Source organism: Mercenaria mercenaria, chromosome 14 (assembly GCF_021730395.1).
Source record: "Mercenaria mercenaria strain notata chromosome 14, MADL_Memer_1, whole genome shotgun sequence".
Classification (NCBI taxonomy): Eukaryota; Metazoa; Mollusca; class Bivalvia; order Venerida; family Veneridae; genus Mercenaria; species Mercenaria mercenaria.
Genome location: NC_069374.1, coordinates 57,888,354 through 57,915,999, shown reverse-complemented (window position 1 = coordinate 57,915,999; position 27,646 = coordinate 57,888,354). Strand labels below are relative to the sequence as shown.

Sequence of the window (27,646 nt, the reverse complement as noted above, 5' to 3'; positions counted from 1 at the left end):
CAAGAGAGCATTGGGCGATTTGGGTGATTACTGAACTTGGCCAAGACACTATGCGCACAAATATTGTCAGCAAGTTTGGTGAAGATCGGATGAAAATGTTCGACTTAGAAAGCGAACAAAGCTAAATTTGCAATTTTTCGAGTAATTCAAGGGCCACAAGCCACCAGTCTCTTGGTTGAATGGAAAACCATGTTTAAACCCTTAGATAAACAATCCTATAGTGCCATTATATATATATTATTTAACACACAATTGGTTCTGCCTTTGCGACCAGTGTAGATCATGATCAGCCTGCAAAATCCATGCAGTCTGATCATGAACTGAACTGTTCGCCATTCAGTCAGTATCTTCTTGGTTTGCTACCCTAATAGTTAATGGTACTGTCCAAACTGAAAGATGGACAAGTTCATTATAGAAATTTACCACAGTTAACTAAATTCCTTATGGGAACTTCGGTTTGTCTCAACAAACATGCTCAAGAGATCATACATGTATCTATAAAGGCAACTTTTGCAAATTCCTTATGTGATCTCTCAATGCCAGTTGTACTGTATGCAGGAACAAGAAAACACAGGAACAGATCACAAGTTTTAAATATGTTTTATTTCAAATATAATAAAACAATGCAGGCAGTTCATCACAACATTGAAAAAATCAAACCACCATTTTCAGATCACAGAATATCTACTTGTACATAAAGAACTGTTTTCAGTGACGTGTTTTCAACTTCAGATAGACCTAGGGTCAAAGTTCAACATTATGCCTGATAATTATTCAATTTTCTTTAAGCTAGCAAGTTGAACCCAATACATCTTTTCTTCAAATGAAAAACCAGAATAAATGTGAAAAGTGGCAAATAAAAAGGTTAGAAAAATACCTAAAATATTGAAAATCTAAAAACAGACAAATTCTAGGAGTTTAAGGGGAAGTAACTCAGTACAAAAGGTTAAAAAAGGAAACTTCCCTTTGGCTGTAAGCCAATCAGAATGATATATATAGTGAAAATGCATCAAAATTAGCCTTAAATTCTAAGTAAAAGAGGGCATAATTCATGAAAAATTGATGTCAGAGTTATGCATCTTGTGTCACGTGATTTGGGGGATGAGGCTGAGCATCTATTTTAAGTTTGAATCAATTCCATTTAGTAATAACTGAGATATAGTGAAAATACATCAAAATTTAACTTAAATTCTAAGTAAAAGGGGGCATAATTCATGAAAAGTTGGTGTCAGAGTTATGCACCTTGTGTCACAAGATGGGGGTGTTGGTGGAACATCCACTTTAAGTTTAAATCATATCCATTTAGTAATAACTCAGATATAGTGAAAATGCATCAAAATTAACCTTAAATTGTAATTAAAAGGGGGCATAATTCATGAAACATTGGTGTCAGAGTTATGCACTTTGTGTCACATGATGGGGGTGATAAGGTGGAACAACTGTTTTAAGTTTGAATTAAAACCATTTAGTAATAACTGAGATATAGTGAAAATGCATCAAAATTAACCTTAAATTCAAAATAAAAGGGGGCATAATTCATGAAAAATTGGTGTCAGAGTTATGCACCTTGTGTCACATGATGTGGGTGATAAGGTGATACATCTATTTTAAGTTTGAATCAAATCCATTTAGTAGAAACTGAGACAATAGACTTCGGGATGCGATGTGACGGGACGGGACGCGACAAAACTGACTCCTATATAGCTCCCCCCAAACATGTTTGGTGGGGGTATAATGAACATCTAACAATCCTACAACCTCTTCATTAGCACAAAGTGCTCAGGTGAGCTAAAAACCACTTTTTAACCCTGGCTCTCCAGTTTTGGTGATCAACTTAATTTGTTCAAGGTTCGTATCAAACTTTATTGTGTCCACTTCAGAAAATGTCCTCCTTTCCAGGCATGTGTAAACAGGTCAAGATAGAATTTACTGAAATCTATTTTTAGAAACAGCTACTTATGTATGAGAATAGAAAAATATAGTGTTCATCATGATTTGGGAATCCATGTATTCATTTTTCTTTCTACGACGTTTGCAACCTGAACGTTTGTTTTACTTCTGGCAAAATGAGCCTCGTATTTTCCTTCTGGGTTCATCAAATATGTGATAATTGAATGATCAACCTGAAAAATACAGGAAACATTTATGTCATTTCAGTACTTGTATATTTCTTTCACATTTAAGGGATACTAAGACATAGAGTTATCTATACTAAATCACTCAACAAAAAAAAGGAAACATAAAGCGGCTGTTACTTATTTATTTATTTTGTTGGGTTTAACACCACACTGACCAAATCATAGGTAATATGGCAACTTTCCAGCTTCGGCGGTAGAGGACGACCCCCCGTACCCCTCCATATATTATTTCATCATGGGCAGGCACCTGGGTAGAACCACTAACCTTCCATAAGCCAGCTGGATGGCTGCCTCTCTTAAAGAATTCAATGTCCCAAGAGAGGCTCAAACTCACATCGGTGAGGGGCAAGTGATTCGAAATCAGTGGCCTTAACCACTTGGTGAGGGGCAAGTGATTCGAAGTCAGTGGCCTTAACCACTTGGTGAGGGGCAAGCGATTCAAAGTCAGTGGCCTTAACCACTTGGTGAGGGGCAAGTGATTCAAAGTCAGTGGCCTTAACCACTTGGTGAGGGGCAAGTGATTCAAAGTGAGTGGCCTTAACCACTTGGTGAGGGGCAAGTGATTCAAAGTCAGTGGGCTTAACCACTTGGTGAGGGGCAAGTGATTCAAAGTCAGTGGCCTTAACCACTTGGTGAGGGGCAAGTGATTCAAAGTCAGTGGCCTTAACCACTTGGTGAGGGGCAAGTGATTCAAAGTCAGTGGCCTTAACCACTTGGTGAGGGGCAAGTGATTCAAAGTGAGTGGGCTTAACCACTTGGTGAGGGGCAAGTGATTCAAAGTCAGTGGCCTTAACCACTTGGTGAGGGGCAAGTGATTCAAAGTCAGTGGCCTTAACCACTTGGTGAGGGGCAAGTGATTCAAAGTCAGTGGCCTTAACCACTTGGTGAGGGGCAAGTGATTCAAAGTCAGTGGCCTTAACCACTTGGTGAGGGGCAAGCGATTCAAAGTCAGTGGCCTTAACCACTTGGTGAGGGGCAAGCGATTCAAAGTCAGTGGCCTTAACCACTTGGTGAGGGGCAAGCGATTCAAAGTCAGTGGGTTTAACCACTTGGTGAGGGGCAAGCGATTCAAAGTCAGTGGCCTTAACCACTTGGTGAGGGGCAAGCGATTCGAAGTCAGTGGCCTTAACCACTTGGTGAGGGGCAAGTGATTCAAAGTCAGTGACCTTAACCACTAGGCCACTGAGGACCCCAACTAAACCAGGCTACGATAGTCACTATATGTTAAACAGTTTATATGTGAAATCACGAAAACATGTGGCAAATTGTTCTATCAGTTATCCAAACATGAAAATCAATTATCTCAGTATATATATACGTTGTCCACAGTAAAAATAAACAATATTTAAGAAGAAAAGTAAAATGTAACATTTTATAGCAATTGCTATGTGTTTTCCTAACCTGGTAAAGGTAGATCAGGTTTGCAAAACAATCAGTTTGCACATAACACTCAGTCTCAATGAGGTTAACATTCATCCCAAATATAAACAAGATTGCTCCATGCATGTCAAAGTTATGATCTGGACAAGCTGTCAAGACCTGACATTACCTTTAACCTCCAACTGTGACCTTGACCTTTGAGATGGGAACCTGGGGTTTGCGCATGACAATCCATCTCACTGAGGTTAACATTATGCCATATATATACAAGTTTGCTCCATGTATGTCAAAGTTATGGTCCAGACAAACAAATCTGGACTAAAGCACACATACACAGACGAACAAACACCGAACAGCCATTTAGACGACTATGTGTTCGCTTCCGCAAGCAGGCCCGACAATAAACTGTTGTTCAACTTACTATATAGTCACCATCCTCATCTTTTGGACCCATGGAATAATAAACTTTAAATGCCTTCAAAATCTTCTTTAATTCATCCATGTTACCTGTCAGACCAACTATCTTATCTGAGAACTCTGAAAATTAATGCAAATGGCATGTGATTTATTGTTAAAGCAAGCTTCAAGTCTCCAATCTAACTGGTAGAGTCTTGGCCCATTCTTGAAACTGATCCATCAAATGACTACATTCTGAGAATTGTCTTCAAACTAAGCTTTGTAATTTGAGCCGTGCAATGAGAAAACCAACATAGTGGGTTTGCGACCAACATGGATCCAGACCAGCCTGCGCATCCGCGCAGTCTGGTCAGGATCCATGCTGTTCGCTTTTAAAGCCTATTGAAATTGGAGAAACTGTTAGCGTACAACATGGATCCTGACCAGACTGCGCGGATGTGCAGGCTGGTCTGGATCCATGCTGGTCGCAAACCCACTATGTTGGTTTTCTCATGGCATGGCTCATTTATTAACCTAACTTTCAACACTGACTATATTTAACTGAAAGTTTGAAAAATCTGGGGCATTTATGTTAGGCTTGTAACAACATCCACACATTACATCATAATTACACTTTCCAATTTGAATATTATCTTAGTCAAAGGCTAACTAGGTTCAACAAGCAACCGCCCATAAACCATCTTGATAGCTTTCTGACATAAACAAATCTGCTTCTGGTAAGACTAAAATACAGAAGTGCAGGAAAAGTGACTAAGTTGGTAACCTCAATGTCTATTCAGTGAAACTCCTGATAACTGGAGATAACTGGAATCCCCTTCAAACTGAATGAGTTCTGCAGTCTCAAAATTTGGCCTTCTTAATCTTTAAGAAATAATTATGCCCATGTAAATTAGCCTACTTAATCTTTAAGAAATATGGATACATACCTGTCTATTCTGGGAAATGAAATTGCACCTTTATTTATCATAATAAAATTACCCCTAAAAACCTAACAGTTTTAAAGGCAATCTGAACTTTGACACTTCATAATAAACAAAATTTACTCTATTTTGTAGCATATTTCATTAACAACTTAAATAGTGCTGTTTGATATATTAACTAAATATGTTTAGGATCTAAAACGAATCAGGCTGCTCAGTAACGATACATCCAATGTAGCACACATGCCATCAATTGGAAGATGGACAAGTCCATTATAGAAATTTAGCAAGGTAAAGGTTAAGAGGGTCAATGCTTAGGTTACAAAGCTGTTTTATATCTTACCAGCAAGGTAATTTTTCATTGCCTCAGGGGAGTCTCTGTCAGGATCTACTGTTACAAACAATGCCTTTAACTTTGGTAACCTTGGATTTCTATCTGCAAATATAAACAACACATTCATAGTGACTCCATTTTTCAGACAATATCACAAATCATACCTTAAATAAATCATACTGGATATATCCCTTATTTAACAGAACTGACAAGTAAAGACTTTAAAATTAACGGAACTGTGTTTGTATGTGATTCTGCATACAGCTGAACCAGTCCTGTCTTAGTGTCTGTATGAAGCAACCATTTGCTCCTTACACTGTGTGTTTGTTTCAATTCCTAATTATTTCTATGATGCAGCACTCCTGTAATTTTCTCTATTTCATCGGGACATATATATCAGGACAATGTGTAAAACCAAAACAATTACCTAATATATCCATAACTTCTGTAATTTTCTCTATTTCATCTGGACATTTATCAGGACAATGTGTGAAACCAAAACAATTACCTAATATATCCATAACTTCTGTAATTTTCTCTATTTCATCTGGACATATATCAGGACAATGTGTGAAACCAAAACAATTACCTAATATATCCATAACTTCTGTAATTTTCTCTATTTCATCTGGACATATAATCAGGACAATGTGTAAAACCAAAACAATTAATTAATATATCCATAACTTCTGTAATTTTCTCTATTTCATCTGGCATATATCAGGACAATGCGTAAAACCAAAACAATTACCTAATATATCCATAACTTCTGTAATTTTCTCTATTTCATCGGGACATATATCAGGACAATGTGTGAAACCAAAATATATGAGGCACCAGTGACCTTCGTAATCTTTATTTGTTATTTTTTGTCCATATTGATTCGTAAGCTCCCATTCTCCACCTATCAGAACCTCCTCCTGTGGACCTGCAGCCTTTTTTAACACAGCTGAAAATAAAGAATCAATGAAAATAATATCAATGGTAATCTCTATTCATCATTTAAAGCTAATATATTGGTATGTGTTTAATGCCATTTTAATAGTTTCTCAGTTATGTACTATAAGCCATCAGTTAACCAAACCAAACCATGCTCATAGATTCTACACCAGTATCAGCTTGTTCAGAAGTAACACACAACTGGCAACTTGCAGTACATAAAACAGATGAGACAGATAAATGAAAAGACACATTGGTTTCTTCATTAGTGACAATTACCAAAGCCAATGGACTTCAACAATTGAACACAGGCAATCGTCCTATAAAGTCCAAATTGCTGGGCAAAACTTTTCCAGAACTGAGGTAACTTTGACCATGACCTGATCTCCAAAATAGTGGTCATCTTTAAACCAAAATCAACCATTATCTAATTAAAGTAGTTTGCACAATTGGGGCACTTCTTTTTCTACAATGTAGAATTTGATTAAACCCTGATTTTTAAAGGTATTTCTACTTCCATCTCTTGCAGCCCCTAAAAGGGGCCAAGTGTCTCCAACTAAATAAATTTGTTAAAACCTTATAATGATGCTAAAAATCAGATGTCATGAAGATCCATCAAGTGTTTCATGAGAAGATATTTCAAGGCATTTCTATTTTTAATTCTAGCGCATCAAAATTGAATAATTTTGGAGAGGACCTTATAATGATGCTAAAGACCAAGTTTGAAAAAGATCCAGTAAGTGGTTTACTAGAAATAGCTGTTAACAGGTATCTTCATTCTTAGCCCTAGTGGCCCTTCCAACTGCCTCCATTTGAATGACTTTAATTCTAGCACACCTAAAAGGGGTCAAATGCCCCAACTGAACAATGTTGGTGAAGGACCTTAAAATGATGCTACAACTAAAGCTCAATGAAAATCCCAGTTCATGACAAGAAGTCATTAAATTATATATTTTTAGCTTTGATAGCACCTAAAAGGGGCCATTCATCCCCATTTGGACAAATTGAGAGAGGACATTATAACAATGCTACATACCATGCTTGATAAAGATCATCCAGTGGTTCATGAGAAGAAGACGTTTAAGGATATTTCTAACCTTAGCTTTATTGGCCCCTAAAAGAGGCCAAGTGACTCCATTTGTATAAAATTGGGAGAGGACCTTGTAATTGTGCTACAGACCAGGTTTGCTGAAGATCTATCAAGTGGTTAATGAGAAGAAGTCTTTTAAAGGTATTTCTATTTCAAGCTTTCTTGACTAGTGACACCATTTGAAGAAACTTGGGAGAGGACCTTATAATGATGCTACAGACCAAGTCTGATGAAGAATCAAGTAGTGGTTCATGAGAAGAGGTCATTTAAAGGTATTTCCAATTTTAGCTAGAGTGGCCCTTAAAAAGGGCCAAAAGCCCCCTTTTAATCAAAATTGGGAGAGGACCTCATAATGATGCTACAGTCCAAGTTTGATGAAGATCCATCAAGCAGTTCATAAGGAAAATTCTTTAAACGTCTTTCTAATATTTTTAGCTATGGCGGCCCCTAAATGGGGCACGCTGAACCATTTGAACAAACTTGATAAAGGACCATGCCAGGATGCTACTGACCAAGTTTGGTATAATTCTGACGTGTAGTTTCAGAGGAGAAGATGTTCAATTAAAATGTTGACCAGCCACTTATACTTATAGCTCACCCTGAACATACAAAGCTCAGGTATGCTAACAATGGTTTATTTTGTTTTACTGAGATTCAAATTACACCCCAATACCATGACTGTCCGCCTTAAACTGTGCAGGTTTAAACACTAAATGACTGCGACAATTCAGCTAAAGGCATGTCATTGTGTATAACTACCACCCTTATATGACAATTCCTACATCCTATACAGGCTTTGACTCCCACAACAGTGAAGGTTAAGTAACTTGAAGTCAGTGACCTTACTTTAACCTTTAGCCTGCTGGTGGCAAGTGATTCTGTCTTTGCATCTAGTGCAGACCGTCCAAGATCAGCCTGCACATCTGTGCAGGCTGGTCATGGTCTGCACGTTTCGCTGTTCAATCAGTAAATTTTCAGTCAACACCCAAATTGAATAATGGACCAGTCCATTTTTTTTTAAATTCAGCAGAGTAAGGTTAACTGCCGACATTTATCTAGTAAAATCAACTCACAGATTTCATGCTGCTTCATCCTCATCTTCACGTATAAATATAATCCTACGAAACCAACTGCTGTAACTGCTATTACTGCCATGTTTGGTCCTTTCTGAAATCAAAATTACATACGGTAAAAATCAAAATTTGCTCTACCCTAAAAAGACGTATTCAAATTAATCCTGTATAACAGGTATGTAATTAAGATTAACCTATTCATTTCACCATGTTCACATAGACTGCTGAGAATATTCTCCAAACTAACTGTTAACTCCCCTTGAAGACTGCTTCCTAGGCTTCTGTCCAATACTCACACCTTGGTTAGGGGTTGTTGAGACTGCAATCAAAGTCCGCTCTACACAGATTTTAAACCCCTGCCTTCGTCCGATCACCAGTCTAAAGCTCTACCCCGGTACCAATGTTCCTCTTTTAAAAAGCTTACGTTATGTTATTAACAAACCAAGCTGTAACTAAACTGTAAAAAGGGATAGAATCAAATAGTCCCTTGAAACTCAAAATGAACAGGATTGTTCGAGAAGGTACAACCACTCCTGCTTACTATAAAGGTGTCTTCGATTGGCGTTATAGACAGTTCAGCCTGGTACACATTTCTCAATAATGTAAGCGAACCAGTTCAGTCTGATATGCAAAAATACATGGCAAATAAGTTATGAAAGCAAACAGGTTAAGTAGCGGACTTCTGACTTGAGAACATGAGAATTAGATGTTGGGCTTAAACAGTTTACTTAACCTTTGCAAATGATTCTGCCTTTGTGACCAGCACAGACCAAGATCAGCCTGCACATCAGTCAGTAAATTTTCAGTGAACACACCTTCGAATGTTAAATGGTATTGCCCAAATTGAATGATGGACCAGTCCATTTTAGAAATACAGCAGGGTAAAGGATAAATGTCATACCCATACAGCAACAGTCATAACAAATACTGTTTTGCAGCTTTTAATTGTGGACATTTTTGTCCCGACTGCTCCTCCTAACATTATTCGAGGCCCAAGTCCTTCAGTAGAACCACTGACCTTCTGCAAGCTAGCTGGATAGAGTCCTCATATGACGACATGAGTAGGGTTCAAATGCACTAAGGTGAACGTTAAGTGATCCAAAGTCACCACTTGGTCAAAAAGGCTCCTTGAATTTAACTATCAAATACTTTACTCAAGAGGCAAGAACTTTAAGAATTCTAGAGAACAGTCATGGAACGCAGAAAATTCTAACTAAATACAGCTGTCTTTTCCCCAATGAAGGGTCATTCTCCCTTTTATATTATTTTCAGTCTCAATGTCACTGCTCTGTACTATGTGGGTCATCTGCCATCTACATGCAGTCATCTTATGAGGGCTGGCCATTGTAGGTCAGTGTTCTCTAGTTATTGATCTAAAACTGCCTAACAATGAGCAAAGCAATATAACCTCTCTTCTTTGAAAGAAGGGAGGAAATGTATATAATGTTAATTGTCAAAATTTCATATTTGAAAATATGAACAATTACCACAAAGTATCTATGTAAACATAAATTAAACACATGTGTGCATATAAATACTACTGTTTAAAATATTACAAACATAAATGTGTAGGTAATAAACACAGTAACATCTGTAATTAGTGCAAATACTTTTTTTAATATGTGGCTGTATCACTAGATATGGTATATATTTTGCCAAGTAAATACATTTTTCTAGATTTCTATCAAAATTTAATGACAAGATATATTACTAGAAGCTGTGTATTGTATATCTTTAAGTTTCATTTACTTACCGCAGTCTTAGCTTTATCACTTCTCCTCTTCTCATTCAGATACTCAACATACAAATCTTTCTTTTGTTTAGGTTTATGCAACGGGGAAATAAATGGTTTCTCTTCAGAGTTACCTATGTCCTGAAAGGCATACTTAAATTCAAAACTTGTGTCACACCTTTTTAATTCTACATCATCTTTAGACAACTGATACATGTATTAGCATAAAAACAAGCAAAAGACTAATAAAAGTATGATCATTCATTTAATTTGAATGTCATTTTTAAAATATTCTCAAAACAATGTTACACAACTGAAATTCATTATAAACATCACTCAGAGCAGTCTCATTCATTGTCTGAAATATATGTTTTGCTGAGTTATATATCCTTTACAGAACTCATTCATCTGATGACTTAAGCCCCTGTATACATATACCAAGAAGAAAGTTGAAAGTGGACTTACCCCCCCCCCCCCCCCCCCCCCCAAAAAAAAAAAAACACAACAAGAGGGCCATGATGGCCCTATATCGCTCACCTGTTATCATTGCACTTGAGGACAAGAAGGTCCTCAGAAAAAATATCTAAGTCCAAAGGACAGGAACAACAAAGGGAAGAAATTTAACAAAAAAGAAAAAAAATTCTTACAAGGTATAGATATGTCAAAATATACCTAAAAATTGGAGATACCATCCATGTTGTACCACAGAAAAGTGGTCTTGGTTTTTCCCTACGGCCAGTAATAAAAAAGTTACTAAAAACAAGAGGGTCATGATGACCCTGGATCGCTCACCAGAGTAATATGTTTCAAATGTCAAACTGATGATTTTTAGAAATTTTTTGGAAAATTTTCCGATGTACAATCAAGTAACCACTGGGGCGGGGCCAATTTTACCCCGGGGGTCATGATTTGAACAAAGTTTGTAGAAGTCGACTAGGCAATGTTACATATCGAATATCTAAGATCTAGGCCTTCTAGTTTATTTTAAGCAAATTTATGAAGATTTCCCTATGTACAATAAAGTAACCCCTGGGGCAGGGTCAATTTGACCCTGAGGGGGTCAAGATTTGAACAAATTTTGTAGAGGTCCACTAAGCAATGCTACATGTCGAATATCTAAGCTCTAGGCCTTCTGGTTTATTTTTAGAAAATATTGAAGATTTTTCTACGTACAATCAAGTAACCCCATGGGGCGAGGCCAATTTGACCCCGGGGTCATGATTTGAAGAAATTTTGTAGAGGTCTACTAGGCAATACTACATGTCAAATATCTAAGACCTAGGCCTTCTGGTTTATTTTTAGAAATTTTTTGAAGATTTTCCTATGTAAAATCAAGTGACCCCTGGGGCGGGGTCAATTTTGAAACTGGGGTCATGATTTGAACAAATGTTGTAGAGGTCCACTATGCAATGCTACACGTGAAATATCTAAGACCTAGGCCTTCTGGTTTATTTTAAGAAAATTTTTGAAGATTTTCATATATGTAAAATCAAGCGACCCCTAGGGCGGGGTCAATTTTGACCCCGGGGGTCATGATTTGAACAATTTTAGTAGAGGTCCACTAGGCAATGCTACATGTCAAATATCTAAGCTCTAGGGCTTCTGCTTTTTGAGAAGAAGATTTTTTAAGGTTTTCCTATGTAAAATCAAGTGACCCCTGGGACGGGGTCAATTTTGACCCCGGGGGTCTGATTTGAATAAATTTTGTAGAGGTCCACTAGGCAATGCCACATATGAAATATCTAAGACCTAGGCCTTCTGCTTTATTTTTAGAAATTTTTTGAAGATTTTCCTATGTAAAATCAAGTGACCCCTGGGGCGGGGTCAATTTTGACCCCGGGGTCATGATTTGAACAACTTTAGTAGAGGTCCATTAGGCAATGCTACATGTCAAATATCTAAGGTCTAGGGCTTCTGGTTTTCGAGAAGAAGATTTTTAAAGATTTTTCTATGTAAAATCAAGTGACCCCTGGGGCGGGGTCAATTTTGACCCCGGGGTCATGATTTGAACAAACTTGGTAGAGGTCCACTAGGCAATGCTTCACACCAAATATCACAGCTCTAGGGCTTCTGGTTTTTGAGAAGATTTTTAAAGTTTTTCCTTTCGGTTGCCATGGCAACCAGAGTTCTGCATGGAATTCAATTCTTTGAACAATTTTTAGAGAAGACCATCCAAGGAACATCCCTGTGAAGTTTCATCAAAATTGGCCTGTTGGTTTAGGAGGAGATGTTGTTTAAAGGAAAGTGTGGACAGACGGACGGACGACGGACGGACGGACGACGGACGGTGAGCGATCACAATAGCTCACCCTGAGCACTTTGTGCTCTGGTGAGCTAATAAGCTATTTATAGTAACGTAAATGTGAAGTAATTAAAAAAAATAATATTATAAGTGAACAAAAGAAGGATCTGCCAAATAAATCTGTTGAAATAAATGAAATTTCAGATCAGTATCTTCATTAGTTACGGAGATATACCCATTTTAATTTGAAATAAAGGGAGGTAATTTGACATAAAATCAGTACATAGTTATCTACCCTGATTGACAATCAGGGGAGGTAATTAGATATAAAATAACTGGAACCTACGATTGGATCTGATTTGTCATGGAATCCAAGATTTATTGTTGTTGAAGATATTTTGGAAGTTTGTATTAAATAAAACCATAAATGAAGTCTCTACATGGCTGCAAAGGCCAAAATAGCCAATTTTGGACCTTTAAAACAATAACTCTGGAACCCATGATGAAATCTGGCCAGTTCAACAAAGGAACCAAGATCTTGTGGTGATACAAGTTGTGTGCAAGTTTGGTAAAAATCAAAACATAAATGAAGCTGCTATTGTGCAGACAAGGTCAAAATAGCCAATTTTGGCCCTTTCAGGGGCCATAACTCTGGACCCAATAAAGGAATCTTGCCAGTTCCAGAAAGAAACCAAGATCTTATGGTGATACAAGTTGTGTGCAAGTTTGGTTAAAATCAAATCATAAATAAAGCTGCTATTGTGCAGACAAGGTCAAAATAGCTATTTTTGGGCCCTTCAGGGGCCATTACTCTGGAACCCATAACGGAATCTGGCCAGTTCCAGAAAGGAACCAAGATCTTATTGTGATACAAGTTGTGTGCAAGTTTGGTAAAAATCAAATCATAAATACAGCTGCTATTGTGCAGACAAGCTCAAAATAGCTAATTTTGGCCCTTTCAGGGGCCATTACTCTGGAACCCATGATGGGATCTGGCCAGTTCAAGAAAGGAACCGAGATCTTATGGTGATACAAGTTGTGTGCAAGTTTGGTTCAAATAAAATCATAAATGAAACCACTATCGTGCAGACAAGAAATTGTTGACGGACGTACGGACGGACGACGGGTGATCACAAAAGCTCACCTTGTCACTATGTGACAGGTGAGCTAAAAAAACATTCCTGTGAAGTTTGATTGATTTTGATTACCCCCCCCCCCCCTACCCCTCAAAAAAACACACAACAATTCCCATCCTGATTCGTACCTGTCCCCCAAAACAGGTAAAACAAAATGCTGTGATTAATTAAAACAAGTATAACAAGGTATAAATGTGAAACAGTGTATGAACAAGAACTTACAGGTGCCTTGTCTGTGGGACTTTCTGTTGTTGGTTTGTCAGACTTGCTGCAATACATCCTGGGATATACAGCTCTCGATGAAGATACCAAATGCTTGCTCAGAGTTGTAAACTGTAAAACATAATGTTTTCCATTTGTTAGTTTAGTTTCATGTTAACTCTTACCGTGCTAAATTTCTATAATGAACTTGTCAATCTTTCAATTTCGACTGTCAGTATCATAAATTGTTAAAAGGGGTACTTACCAAAAAGAAACTGACTGAATGGCGAACAGTACAGATCTTGGTCAGACTGCATGAATGTGCAGGCTGTTCAATATCTACGCTGGTCGCAAAAGCAGAATCAGTTGTGTCTAGCATGATAAGGGTTAACACTGAACTGTATTTAATACCCTCATGACATTATATTTCATGACCAAAAACCGGTCAATTCCCTCAACAACTGAAAATGTATTTTCTTCTCTTTTTTTTTCAAACAATACCCCAGGCAGTGTTGGTAAATAAAAAAAAAAAAACACTACTCAACTTAAATGCCCATCAGCAGTCTGATCGTGCAAAGTGCTACAGAAATTGCAGTCTGTGATTATGACAGGGCTACACACATTCTGTATATATATATATATAACCATGAGTCATTTATCTTAGTTTTAAATAATTTTGTTTATCTTATTTTTAGAGCATAATGAAGTTTTCATTGTTACCTCAGATAACAACTACTTTAAGACATCTCCAGTAGCGATAACCACAGGAAATAATTCTGCACAAATGCTGATCAGGATTCGAAAATACACAGGCACTTTATCTCTCACTTCTGGTCATCTGAGATTTCTGACACAAAAATCTTTCATCAATCCAGAATTTATTTATTATCAATATAACTTTCTTAACAGCTGACATATTAAATATTTGCAAACATTCATGTTCGGTAATTATAATGTTCACAGCCATGGAAACAGTTGTTGAAAGGCCATTTCAAGTTTAAAAAATTCATTCAATTTATGCAGTTTTCCCCTAAAATTACATGATAGGGGAGAAGTATATCATAATTAAGATGTAATACATCTAGATTATATGTACTTCTCCCCTTGCCACATATGTCCCAAACACTACCGGTAATCAAGCTACTAATAGGAGCGATTGTGTTTGTATACAACTCTGTTGTATTTTCTATTTTTATAACTGATAATTCAAAGGTCGGGTAGGCAGGTGCCGAGCATCCATGTTTTTTTGTAAACAGTGATGTTTTTCTAACGGCTTAAACTTTCTTAAAACACAAATGATATCAATAATTGTTTGATCAAATGAAAGGATATAAAACAAGCAATTTATTATTTCGAAATAAAATGGATTAATTATGAACACTTAACTTACAGTGTTTTTTCTAAAATTCTGGAGCATCGTCACGCCATTATTAAAATCAAATGTCATTTAAAATGGTTTTTCATTTTAAAAAGATATTCAAATAAGAAAATATGAAATTCGTAAGCATTTCAAAATTTTTTGAAATTTGAAAATCCATAAATTAGTGAAAAAGTTATTGAAAATTAAAAATTCCGATCCCATACACAAACGATGTAAAACATTTGTTTAGCCCGTAACCACCAGATAAACAGGTGTTAATGCGTGACGTCACAGCGATCTCTCCTATAGTGATGTAAGTTTATAAATTGTTCACAGCAGTGTATTATTTAAACCATTAATTTGATATATTTACTCGCAACATCTGTGCAGTTTTGATCATGATTCATGATGTCAGTCAGTTTACTGTGTTTAAATAGGAAAAACAACAGCAAATTGTTAATAGATTCATAGGTCTCACTAAAATTACTGCTACACAAGTTGTTTCTTATTACTATATGTTGGATGGCTGCTAGTACATATATTTTACAACTTTATGTGACCCCTCACAAAACAGTCACTTGCACATGCTCACTTAGTCTGGCTACTGTCTAGATAATCTGGTTTTTTTTTTAGAAAAAATAATTCTGTAAAAAATTCTGACTTATCAGTCTTGGTTCATATGTTTTGAGAAGAAAAAGGACATAATTATACAAAATTTGAATAGCCTCAGGAGTTATCTCCTTTGAACAAAACATAGGGTCTGAACACAGACTAATGCACACTGGAAACAGAATCCTCTGGGTATTTTGACAACACTTTTTGTCAATAAAAATTCAGTTTTGTAGTTAATAGAAACCTGATTTTGAAAAGATTTTCTGTCATTGTAAAGTTTTGATATTTTTTGCTGACGATAAACTTGACTTTTACAATGAAACTTTTCAATGATTTAATTACAAAGTGATGATTTTATCAATATGAAATTGTTATCTCACCAACCAGTTTATGAAACGGCAGTGACTAATATTAAATAAACTTTTTCGAAAGTGAAAGAGCAATGTAAACAAATGGATCCAAAATTTCATTTCTAACTGTTTACTTAATAGCTTCACAATCTCTCAATTAAAATACACTTAGGAAAATCTTCATCTTTACAGATTAAGAAGTCTCGATACTTAAACAAACTACATATTATAGTATTACATACAGCAGAAAAAATGCAATCAGCAGCCGACACTTGCATAAAAATCCTGAAAAAGTTGCTTGGAGTCAAAGTTTATGACATACCCATTAAAAACATCTGTAGATTTTATGTTAAGAATCCCACTAGATTTGTCATTCATACCCATAGTAAAATTTAAAGCCATGATTTTGATGTAAATTAATTGACAATAGCAAAAATCACAGGAAAGGTACATGTAACTCTAGCAAACCCTCGATGTTACCGTATTTCAGCACATAACATCTTGAAAGGTTATGCACAATCGTTGACGCAAGTACACAAACTGACTATTTTCTCTCAGCTCAACATTTCGGGGAATTTGGAAAACTCTTAACTTTGTTTTGGAAATTTCAGGTGTTTTTTTTTTTTATATTAGGAAGAAGCCTCTGTTATATAAAGTAAAACAGACGGACGAACAGATGGACAGACACTGGGGGTATAACATAATACGTCCCTTCGTGCATATAAAAAGCCCTGATTTATCATTTCGAATGTGTCCACAAAAAAAAATAATTTTCAAACCTACCTTATTGTGTTGCATATAGAGTATTTTAATTTTATTTTTTTCTGAATGGCTTTGTAATTTCTCTAAAGAAATTAGGAAAATCAACTTTCATGATCCTAGGCCCAAGCGTTCGTGAGTTATCATCCGGAAATGGATTAGTCTACTGACCGACAGACGGACATACCAACAGACCGACATACCTACCGACTGACATCTGCAAAACAATATACCCCGCCTTCTTCGAAGAGGGGCATAAAAAGATAATGGACTTGTGGTAGTTAAATTACGGAACATTTTCTTGTTCTTCTTTTTTTTTAGATATTACACTCCTACTTCATTTTGTAGATTACATGTATGTGTAGCATGTGTAAAAAAATTAAAGTGTATTTACGATAAATCTATCAACTGTGTGTACGGTAATCGGACCAAAGCATTGACATAACTCTGCAGAAGTTTTATCAGATTTGTAATTATGGATATCACAATTACATGTGTTTTGTAGTTCAATGATTGTTTACCGGTACATTAAATTCCAGTTATAAGGTCACTTACTAATTAGTATTACACAACAAAAACTAGTTCTATATAACTATGCCGTGGCTGGAAATTACTACAGATGCAAAATTAATATTTTTTCCTCGTCAATAATAATTGTGAAAACAAACAAAAGAAACACTGTTCCCATTTGGATGTACATGTAGTTGAAATAGGAGTAGTTTACTTCCATTATATTCACGTTATTGTACCTCTGTGACAACGTATACAAGTACCGGGACAATGGGCCTGTTTTTAGACATGTTGTAGTGTCAGAGTGCACACTCTGTGTACACATGTGTCATAGATAAAGAAAGGACGCATTCAACTCCTTCAAGCAACAAGGGGAATACGGTAAAAAGCTGGTGGATGGGGCAGGGCTAACCTGTCAGGATTTCTCTAAAAATAGCTTCAACATTGTCGCTTTTGTAACGTACGTGTGTGTGTGTGTTTGTTCGCGTTTAACGTCTTTCTCAACAATTTTTCAGTCATATAAACGCTGGTGTCTACCTGTAGCAGTGAGCACAATGCCCAACTTTATAGTGCTGCCTCACTGGAATATCACGCCGTAGACATATGGCATGATACCCCACCCAGTCATATTAGACTGACATCCGGCTGACCAGTCCTAGCACTATCCCTTTATGCTGAGCGCCAAGCGAGGAAGCTGCTAGTACTATTTTTTACGTCTTTGGTATGAACTTTTGGGACTGAACCCACGACCTCCCGCACTCGAAGTGGACGCTCTACCACTAGGCTACCGAGGCGGTTGCTTTTGTAACATAAACGTATAACTATCAATTTCAAAAAAGAGCTGTCTGTAAGACATCGCGTTCCACTATTCGGGGATCTGACAGTAAAATAAATATATGTCTCAATAAGAGACCTCTACTTCAAAAGGAAGATACACCAAGGGGCATAATTCTGTCAAGAACACAAATTATAGTTATTGGGATTATTATGACACATGCAGATGATGATGGTAAAGATATATTTTGAGTTTCAAGTCATTATCTTATATATGTCCAGAAAACGAAGTGTGTTAAAAAATTTAAGTATAAAAGGGGCATAATTTGGTCAAAAATACAATTCAGAGCAGATACCTCGCTCACTATGCATTTTAAATCTATGAATACACTCACTGTAGTAATGCTTTTAAAGCTCAGTACTGTCTAGAACTGTTAAACAGAACACTTAAAATTAAGAAAATTTGTCAATTTTGGCCAGGACATTTTTTGGGGGGACATGTCCCCCCCCCCCCCACCTAAACGTTCCTATGGGCCTGATATGTACACAGTATGCTAACGTAAGACGTGTGCATTTTATTTAATGCAGTGTCTAACGATCCGGGTCTAATTTTTTACAAGTATTTAATAAATAGAGATCTGTTGGCCGCCGACATTCGTTATACATAAGTTACATTAAAATGAATATCTGCCAGATCAGAAATCAGAAAAAATGACATTTAAAGCCAAATTGCTTTACATTTACTACATGCACATTCATGTATGTCATAAATAGATCACACGAATTACGCTGGTTCGAATCGATTTTTCTCTTACCGCTTTCCAACAGTGAAGATTTTTTTTTATTGTACGAAGTGTTTTCATTGGTCACGCCTTCAGCCACCATTACATGTAGACGACTCTTACCTTAACCATCACTACTTTTGCAGTATAGGTCATCATCATAGGTTAAAGAACACTAAATATTATTCAAACATTGAACTGCTATCTAAGTCAAACTAACATGAACACTCAAAAGTCATTAAACGCCAATTTAAATGTTTCATATCAACTGTTTACATTGGCACTATTGAAAATTTACTGCTCTGGGCAGTGGACACACCAGATATTTTGCAAGTAAACCACAAGGTCGCAGCGTGGTAATAATGTATCGGAGCCTAATAATTGTACTATTACTGAATATTTTCTACCTGATACTTATATCTAACATGTTCCAATTCACTGTTCAGTATCGTGGGTGTAATTTGAGGAGATGGTCGCGGGGCACCCACCCCCCTTAGAATCCGTGAGTTTAGACATTTTGATGTTTCCCATAATATTGATATTTCATGTAAAATTTGGTGTTCTCTAACCTATGGGCAGGACGTAATTTGCATAATTAATGAGGACAAATGCCGAACGGCTGGTAGACGAACTTGTAAACATTGCAATTATTTGCTTAATTAATGGATTTTTTATTTATTTTTGCAATAGATATGTGAAAATTACGATTTTAATCAATACTGACCTATATTTAGCAAGGTAACTGCAGATAAGACCTTTTTCGCCAGTATATGTAAAACAAGTCACAAACTTTGACATGTAAACACCATGTAGCCTGTTCCCCTATATTCTCGCGGTACTAGTGACACTAAATACAGTAAGCAAGCAAATGAAAATATAACAGTTATTTTGTGTAATAACTAATTTAAAATAATTCATTATCTATCAAAACATACAAGTTTTGACACAAAATATAATTAAAATACTCCCGACAATCACGTGCCAACATGTACACTCTCTACCATTTTGATTTTGTATGTCCTTGGTATTTTCGCGTTAAAAGATGTTGTTGTTGTAGTTGTAGAATTATTGTTAGGTTACATACCACGATATTTGTTTATTTCCGGTACACTAAGGAATTTTGTGTCTGTTTATAAAAATAACGGTTTAATTATAACAATATTGGTAAAATTATGTGAAATGTTCCACACCAAGTACTTAACAATTTACTCATTTTGACAGCGTGTACACCTGAAATAGCTGTCCCTTTTCAGAACCCTGACCTTTGAACCTTTGTATGTGACCACTTAAATTAGTCCGATTCGGAAATTATGGTACCATGGCTGGAATTAAAGGGAAGCGGGGCATTTAGGGATCGTCGTCCATCCGAATCGGGCCTATTTATAACAGACGACATTTAAACAAAACATTGGCGAAAACGATGTTAACAAGTGAAAAATACAGGATTTGGGTTTAATTGGATAGAAATTTAAGTATTTCAAAAAAGTATTTTGAAAGTTAACTCACCAAAATTCTATGCATTCTGGATAAATTAATTATAATTAGAACTGAAAATGAAAGTAGGTTGTTTGTAAACAATATCAAGATTGCAGTGCAAAAATGGAAATAACGCGACATTACCATACCAATTGATCAGGTCGGCGTGACGTCACATCCGGAGCAATGGATTATGCAAATTACCTTGGAGGTGAAAGCAGGACCTCGCAATTCGTAGCGAATTAACTAGCGGTGTGGGTTGTGATGTTTTAATTCTCAAATGAAACAAATCAAGAGTCATCTTTTTTATCATCTGCAGTCCTTACGCTATGGTACAATCTATATATTTTTCAAAAAAAGTAGGGTTTTTGTGATAACTGATTCTGTGGCATTTTAAAACGGTCTGGAAAAAGTGACAGATTATGTATTGTCTGCTCTTCGGCGCTACGGCTCAGATATAATTAAAACAAGTTCCCAAGCTTATTCAACATTTTCTCAGTTTGCTATATATATATTAATCTAAACTAAATATCTGAGAACAAAACATTTTTTTATTCAACTTCTTTGCTTGAAATCGTAGCAGTTGTTTCTTTCATCTCTTTCAAGTGTCTTGAATTTTTTTTTCTTTTTAAGAAAGAACAGATCAAATAAATAGTAAATTAATTTTCTGATATTTTTATGTCTTTTTTAAATAAGCTGATTTTCTAAATGTTTGCAGACATTTTTTTTTTGTTTTTTTTTTTGAAGAAATGTCCGTCCAGCCAAAAAATAGTTTGGTGAATTAACTTTAAAGTTTCAAATGAACTAAATGTTCGGGCATGTGTATTGGTTAAAGTTTTTTTATGTAGTAGCTCTATTAATCCCTTTGTCAACTGACACGCAAATAACAATAATGTGCATCTTCCAAATATCATAAGACCCTGAAGGCATACATCAAACGAATAAGACAGGAAATTACCATAAGGCCCCGAAGGGGTACATCTGAGGGATAAAACAAACAGGAAATCAATCTATTAAAAAGTGATAGTCATTAGGAACTGGTCAAAACTGATTTTCATCAATATACCACATACTGATTGGTTTCCATAGTGATTTATGACTGGAATGAATGCTTTAATTTTGTGGTATGTGGAAGCAGTCAATATTGTGACAGTCTAACAATTAACAAAAAAAAAAAAAAAAAAAATGGATATTGAAAACTACAAGATATGACTAACATTATTCTAGACAAAGCGTGCAAATTATCGTTCTCAGTTTTAAATAACTGACAAAACAGAGATCAGTATTTTTTTTAGTATTTTCGTAATTGGAAGTCATCAATTTATTGATACGTCCTGGCTTTTCGTAAAAAAGAAACTAGCATGCAGTTATTATATATATCATTTTATCTCCGCGTGTAACACAGTAGCTCTAGATGTCATATCACATTTAAAACAATTGTAACATATAAAAAACCGCTTTGTGTTATAAATGCTATTGTGATCCTGATACCCTTCGAGGGAGAAAAAAAAATCCCTTCTCCAGTATTTACGCATAATGTGCTATTAAGCTTTAAATTATGACACCTCTCATTAAATTTCATACGAAAGAGAATTTAGGTAAGAGGTGTTGATTTGATTAAATCTGAAGTGACTGAATCACTTTTGACACCACAGTATAAGCTATCTGGCTTTCAGAACTATTTTAATGGCAGGCTACTAAATAGAACGAGAAAAGTGAAACGAATGGAGAAACCTAATTAGATGAAATAGATTTTCTGTTTTATTTACTTTAAAAAGACCTCCGATTTTTTAAATTATAATTTTCATCCAGTCCGTCACAAATATGAGACCTTGCAGCTTACACGGATCAATGATGAATATCACGTCTGAAACCTAAAAAAGAAAGGTTTCTTTCTCGGGAGTGATTTCTGGAACATCATGCTACATTATAAATTCACTGACTTATTAATATTGCCCAAAATTTTACTTTAAGCAAAGAAAAACAACCAGCACTAGTGAAACATGAAACGCTTTTCAATTACAATTTAGCGTTTGCTGTCACCTCCGCTTGTTGCTACGCAACGCGATACGCTGAAGTGCCCGGATATCCGACCTGATCAATGACGCAAGAATACCGCGGACGACTATAGGTGGCGCAACTCAAATACCGCAAAATTAGTGATGACGCGAGATTAGTACTAGAAAATGTCGTAAACCATTATGAAGTAAGTAAATTTTATATGAAATAAGAACAGCCGGGTTTAGTGGTGTTCAGCCTACAGGAAATATGAAATTTTTTTTTTCAGCTTTTTTGCTCTCTATGTGAAGTTTCATCTATATTCAGCTTATAAAACAAGTTTCAGCCCAAACAAACCAGTAGTTTTCTCAAAATCACTATTTTTGTACAGCCATCATTTTGTCCAAAGACTGCGGTTTAAGCCGTTAAATTTGGCTGAATCACATATAGTCATTAAACGCTGTTTTTTCAAAAAACCCGTAAGATATTACATCAAATATACCACCAGCAAGTGCGGAATAGACAACCACACTGAAAAAAACTTATAATTATGCAACTGTGATAAAGTATAGAACAAAATTAGTGTTTAGTGAATTTTTTTTTGTTAAAAAAAAGCTTATTTTTCAGTAAACAAGAGTGCAAGAATGTCACAATATACGCCCGTCACAGCAAATTTCTTTACTCTAGCACCTGTATTTGCAAATGGAATTTTAATTTTGTGGTAATTTTTGTAATAACTAAGTGTTTTGTTTTTCTTAGTCCACAAAAAAACTCCTTACCAGGTAGAGATACCTTAAAATACACCTAAAATTGGAAAGTAACATCTATGTTGTACCACAGAAAAGTGGTCTTGGTTTTTCCCTACGCTCAATTATAAAAAAGTTACAATATAAGTTATTTATAGTAACAACTAAGGGAAGTTAATCTTAAAAAAAAAAAAAAAAAAAAAAAAATCAAAAAAAAAAAAAATGTAAGTCCTCACAAAAATCTTTACCAGGTAGAGACTGGTCAAAATACACCTCAAAATTGGATGTAGCATGCATGTTGTACTACAGAAAAGTGGTCTCGATTTTTCCCTACGACTAGTAATGAAAAACTTACAATATAAGCTATTTATAGTAACAACAAAGGGAAGTAATTCTAAAGAAGGGAACTGCACATGACACTTCGTCTCATGATGATGTATAATTGTGTCAAGTTACATCAAAATCCCTCCATGCATGAAGAAGAAATGCTTCGGACAAAGTCATTCTTGTATCTGACCTTTGGCCTCTAAGTGTGACCTTGACCTTAGACCTAGGGACCTGGTTCTTGCGCATGACACTACGTCTCGTGGTGGTGAACATTTGTGCCAAGTTATATCAAAATCCCTCTATGCATGAAGAAGAAATGCTCCGGACAAGGTTTTCATTCTTGTATCCTTTGACCTCTAAGTGTGACCTTGACCTTAGACCTAGAGACCTGGTTCTTGCGCATGACACTCCGCCTCATGGTGGTGAACATTTGTGCCAAGTTATATCAAAATCCCTCTATGCATGAAGAAGAAATGCTCCGGACAAAGTTTTCATTCTTGTATCCTTTGACCTCTAAGTGTGACCTTCACCTTAGACCTAGGGACCTGGTTCTTGCGCATGACACTCCTTCTCATGATGATGAACAATTGTGCCAACTTTCATCAAAATCCCTCTATGCATGAAGAAGATATGCTCCGGACAAAGTCATTCTTGAATTTGACCTTTGACCTCTAAGTGTGACCTTGACCTTAGACCTAGGGACCTGGTTCTTGCGCATGACACTCCGTCTCATGATGGTGAACAACTGTGCCAAGTTTCATCAAAATCCCTTCATGCATGTAGAAGATATGCTCCGGACAAGGTCTGTGGACGTCGCCCGCCCGCCCGCCCGCCCGCCAGGGGCGTTCCCATAATACGTCCCGTTTTTCAAACGGGCGTATAAAAATGGGAAAATTGTCTTTTTTTTCATCTCAAATGCAACAATACTGCATATTTTTGCATTCTATAGCTAAAGTCATATCCCATGGCCATGGTATTCAAGTTCTCTCCAACTATTCATGTCAAAATGTAACTAAAAAGGTGTTGATACTGCACACCTGGTCTCTGCTCAAATGGAATGAAATGGTATCTAAGGATATTACTAAAGATCTTCAGATTTCACACCACACAGGTGATGGAGATTCTAAAGGTCATTCTGATGTAGACAAAGGTCAAGGAACTAAAACTGTGCACTTGAAAGATGTGAGGCACCTAGCAAATTCTCTAAAAAGGCAAATTTACCGGGCACCATTTAGTGACAAAATGTTCCGTGGTAAACAGAAGTCTAATCTAAAAACAGATTTGCTTTATCTATTAAATCTAGGTGTGTTTCAGAGCTATCAAGTGCACATAAGAAGTACAAAAGCAATTTGAAAGTAATAAAACACAAAATGCCTAATATAATTTCAGAAATAGTACTATGTTTCAAAGGTTACTGTGGTACCTCATGTTCTAAATACAGCTTGGTTTGTTCTGGCAACTACAGAAAAGCAAAAAACTATATGCTAGACAATGTCAGGCTTAAAATGACTGATGATGATGAGACTTTACTCAGGAAATGTATTGAAATTCTCCTTGGTCCAGAAAGCATAGAAAAAACTAAATTTTTAACATCTACACAGAAATGTGAAGCAGTGAACAGATCCTACAATGCATACTTGCCCAAAAATGTTACATTTCTCCGCAACTGCCATGGCCGTATCCATGGCCAGATTCTAAGACTAAATCATGGGCTTGCTGACACTGTTATCCTTAAAGCTAGGGTAAATGGTGTAAAACTGTCACATGGCTCTTCTGTTATCAGACATCTTTTAAGAACAGAGTACTATGACAAGTTGCGTAAAACTACTAGGTACATATCGCGAGCAAGACGCAGTCGTTTTGCATCACGCCAGTATAGGTACAAATTACATACAGATTTACACTATTCAAAGGGTCTCACTGACCCCAAGCCTGACTTTTCTAGCACCCCACACCTAAAAGATCATGCTTATGCATAGAGTGTGATATTAGGATGAAATAAAGATGGTTATAAGTAAAATTATTGTGCTGCCTTGCGGCCAGCTGAGCCGGCACTGCACACATATAACAAGTTATATTAACCGCACAAATGTAAATAAGCCTTGTATAAGTTGTGTATATAATAGTGCTATATTTATCAAAAATATTATACAAAAATAGTAAACTACTGTATACCATAGAATACAGTCCTTGAAAGAAAACTCCCTAAACTTATGGCCTGAGCATTGGTCCCCACATTTCTGCTCAAATGTTCCGGGTTCACACAAAGAGAAAAATGGCATATATGCGACACGTGTAGGCCTTCGGGTATTTTTAAAATATTTCTAGTGGCCTGAAACATAAGTCTGTGCACATAATATTGTTTTCTGACAGTTTCTCCAGGCAGTTTTGTGGTTATTTTTCCATAGCTAGGATTTTTATTTACTGTCATACAACCAAGCCATTTCCGACACCCTTTTTCCCCCACCGGTATAGAATTATCATTTATTTTTTGCTTAATTCTTTCAAAAATCAATTGTCTGGGTTGATGTGCAATGTTTACAATTTTTTTTTTTATTTGCAGACGACAGAAAATTTTAGTAATTCTACCGGGTGACAATTTGGAAATATGAATTTTTTTTTTCAGCTTTTTTGCTCTCTATGTGAAGTTTCATCTATATTCAGCTTATAAAACAAGTTTCAGCCCAAACAAACCAGTAGTTTTCTCAAAATCACTATTTTTGTACAGCCATCATTTTGTCCAAAGACTGCGGTTTAAGCCGTTAAATTTGGCTGAATCACATATAGTCAGGCCATCCTTAAAAAATTGTTTGTTTGCAGTAACGCGACCCAGAATTTTTAGTGTGAGTAGGTAGGTAGGGATTTTTTTTTTTTTTCGTTTTTTTTTTTGTATGCTAATTGTACAACACCTGCATTTTCTTTTTAACCCTCTGGTATGTACACCTTCTGGGTACTAACACTTCTCTGTAGAATGCTAACTTGATTGTAACTTATCTGCAAGGGTGGTAGTTTTCACATAGTATGAATACTAATATTACTAGTAATATCACCTTTTTAATAACAATAAAAACAACAGATAGCCTGACACCAGTCAGAAACAGAGATTTTTATCTCCATATGAACTTAAAAATTTAAGATTATCAATATATTAAACAAAAATAATTGGCCAGACCTTTTGAATGTCCTTGCACTGGCTAGGGTAATAAAAAAAAACATTACATTCCTTAGGATTCAGCATTGAAGTACATAGCAAAATCTTTGATATTTTAATACCCTGTAGACCTGAGTCTGATTACTAGCACCCGCACTCCTTCAAAGCCTATGTATCATGTAATTTTAAGACAATACTTAATTGTTTTACATTGTTTACTCAGGGCTTAAGCAATGTTAATATTTTAGGGAGAAGTCATTTCTTCCTCAGCTAAGATTATGGAGAAGTGGAGAGATTTTAGGGAGAGGTGGAGTGATTTTAGGGAAACGCGGAAAGATTTTTAATAGCGCCATGACATGCAAGTTGAAAATGGAACTAAATATACTTATCAATGTAAACCTAATTTCTTATCCTTGTGAATCTAATGTGATTAAACTGCAAATTAAAGTTTTTTTCTCTCTTGCAATGATTGCCTTAACCAAGAAAAGCCTAATCTGAATATGAATACAATTTAAAAAAGCTAGGTTAATTCTAAATCAGCAAAAAATAAATCAAGCTTCCAGTGCTAATGCACTCAAAGTCAAAACACAAAAACCCATAAAAGCATTTCACAGTCACTTCTTGAATTAAATACATGTCAATAGCAGTGACATCACTATGACATCACACATAATACATGTCTTCTTTGATCTGCTACTGTCGGCACACATTAAAAGAAACAGTTGTCAAACAGATTAAACCCATTTTCTGATGGCAGGTGTCAAAAATTTGCATGAATTTCAGTTACATTATTTAAGTCACAGAAAGTTTCAGTAATAATAACTATGTTTCTAAAGTCTGGGTTTTGAAAAATAGGAAAAAGTGGACCCATGGAAATTTAATTTCATGCAAATAGGAAAATCTAGAAATGTAAACATTATGGATTTCTTTCGCTGGTTTTAGTCATTGCATTGAAAGGATGTTTAACTTTTATAAATAAATTTTCAGGTAAGAAAATTTTGTTTGTCTAATATTTTTGACGTTTATTGTGCTCTTTCCAAGTGACTTGTGCAGTGTCACTGCAGTTTTATCCTCGGGGCAGATTAAAAACATTATGCAACGACAAAAGATCGAAACTAAAATTATTATTTGTTTGCAAAATTGTTTGAGAAATTATGACAGAAAGATATCCAAGAATTTATCTATCCCAGATGTTTTAC

At 35.9% G+C, this 27,646-nt stretch overlaps 1 protein-coding gene across 1 annotated transcript in view; it reads right to left on the bottom strand.

Annotated features, from left to right (window-relative positions):
* Positions 1 to 584: 584 nt before the first annotated feature.
* Positions 585 to 27,646, bottom strand: part of LOC123527878 (protein SCO2 homolog, mitochondrial-like) — a 31,900-nt gene continuing 4,838 nt past the window's right edge. The window contains exons 2-8 of the mRNA XM_053523594.1: positions 13,624 to 13,734; positions 10,045 to 10,164; positions 8,292 to 8,385; positions 5,941 to 6,138; positions 5,199 to 5,291; positions 3,940 to 4,055; positions 585 to 2,123 (exon numbers count right to left, since the gene is read on the bottom strand). Coding sequence (XP_053379569.1) covers positions 1,989 to 2,123; positions 3,940 to 4,055; positions 5,199 to 5,291; positions 5,941 to 6,138; positions 8,292 to 8,385; positions 10,045 to 10,164; positions 13,624 to 13,734 — 867 coding nt within the window. The 3' untranslated portion in view covers positions 585 to 1,988. The remainder of the gene's footprint in view (positions 2,124 to 3,939; positions 4,056 to 5,198; positions 5,292 to 5,940; positions 6,139 to 8,291; positions 8,386 to 10,044; positions 10,165 to 13,623; positions 13,735 to 27,646) is intronic.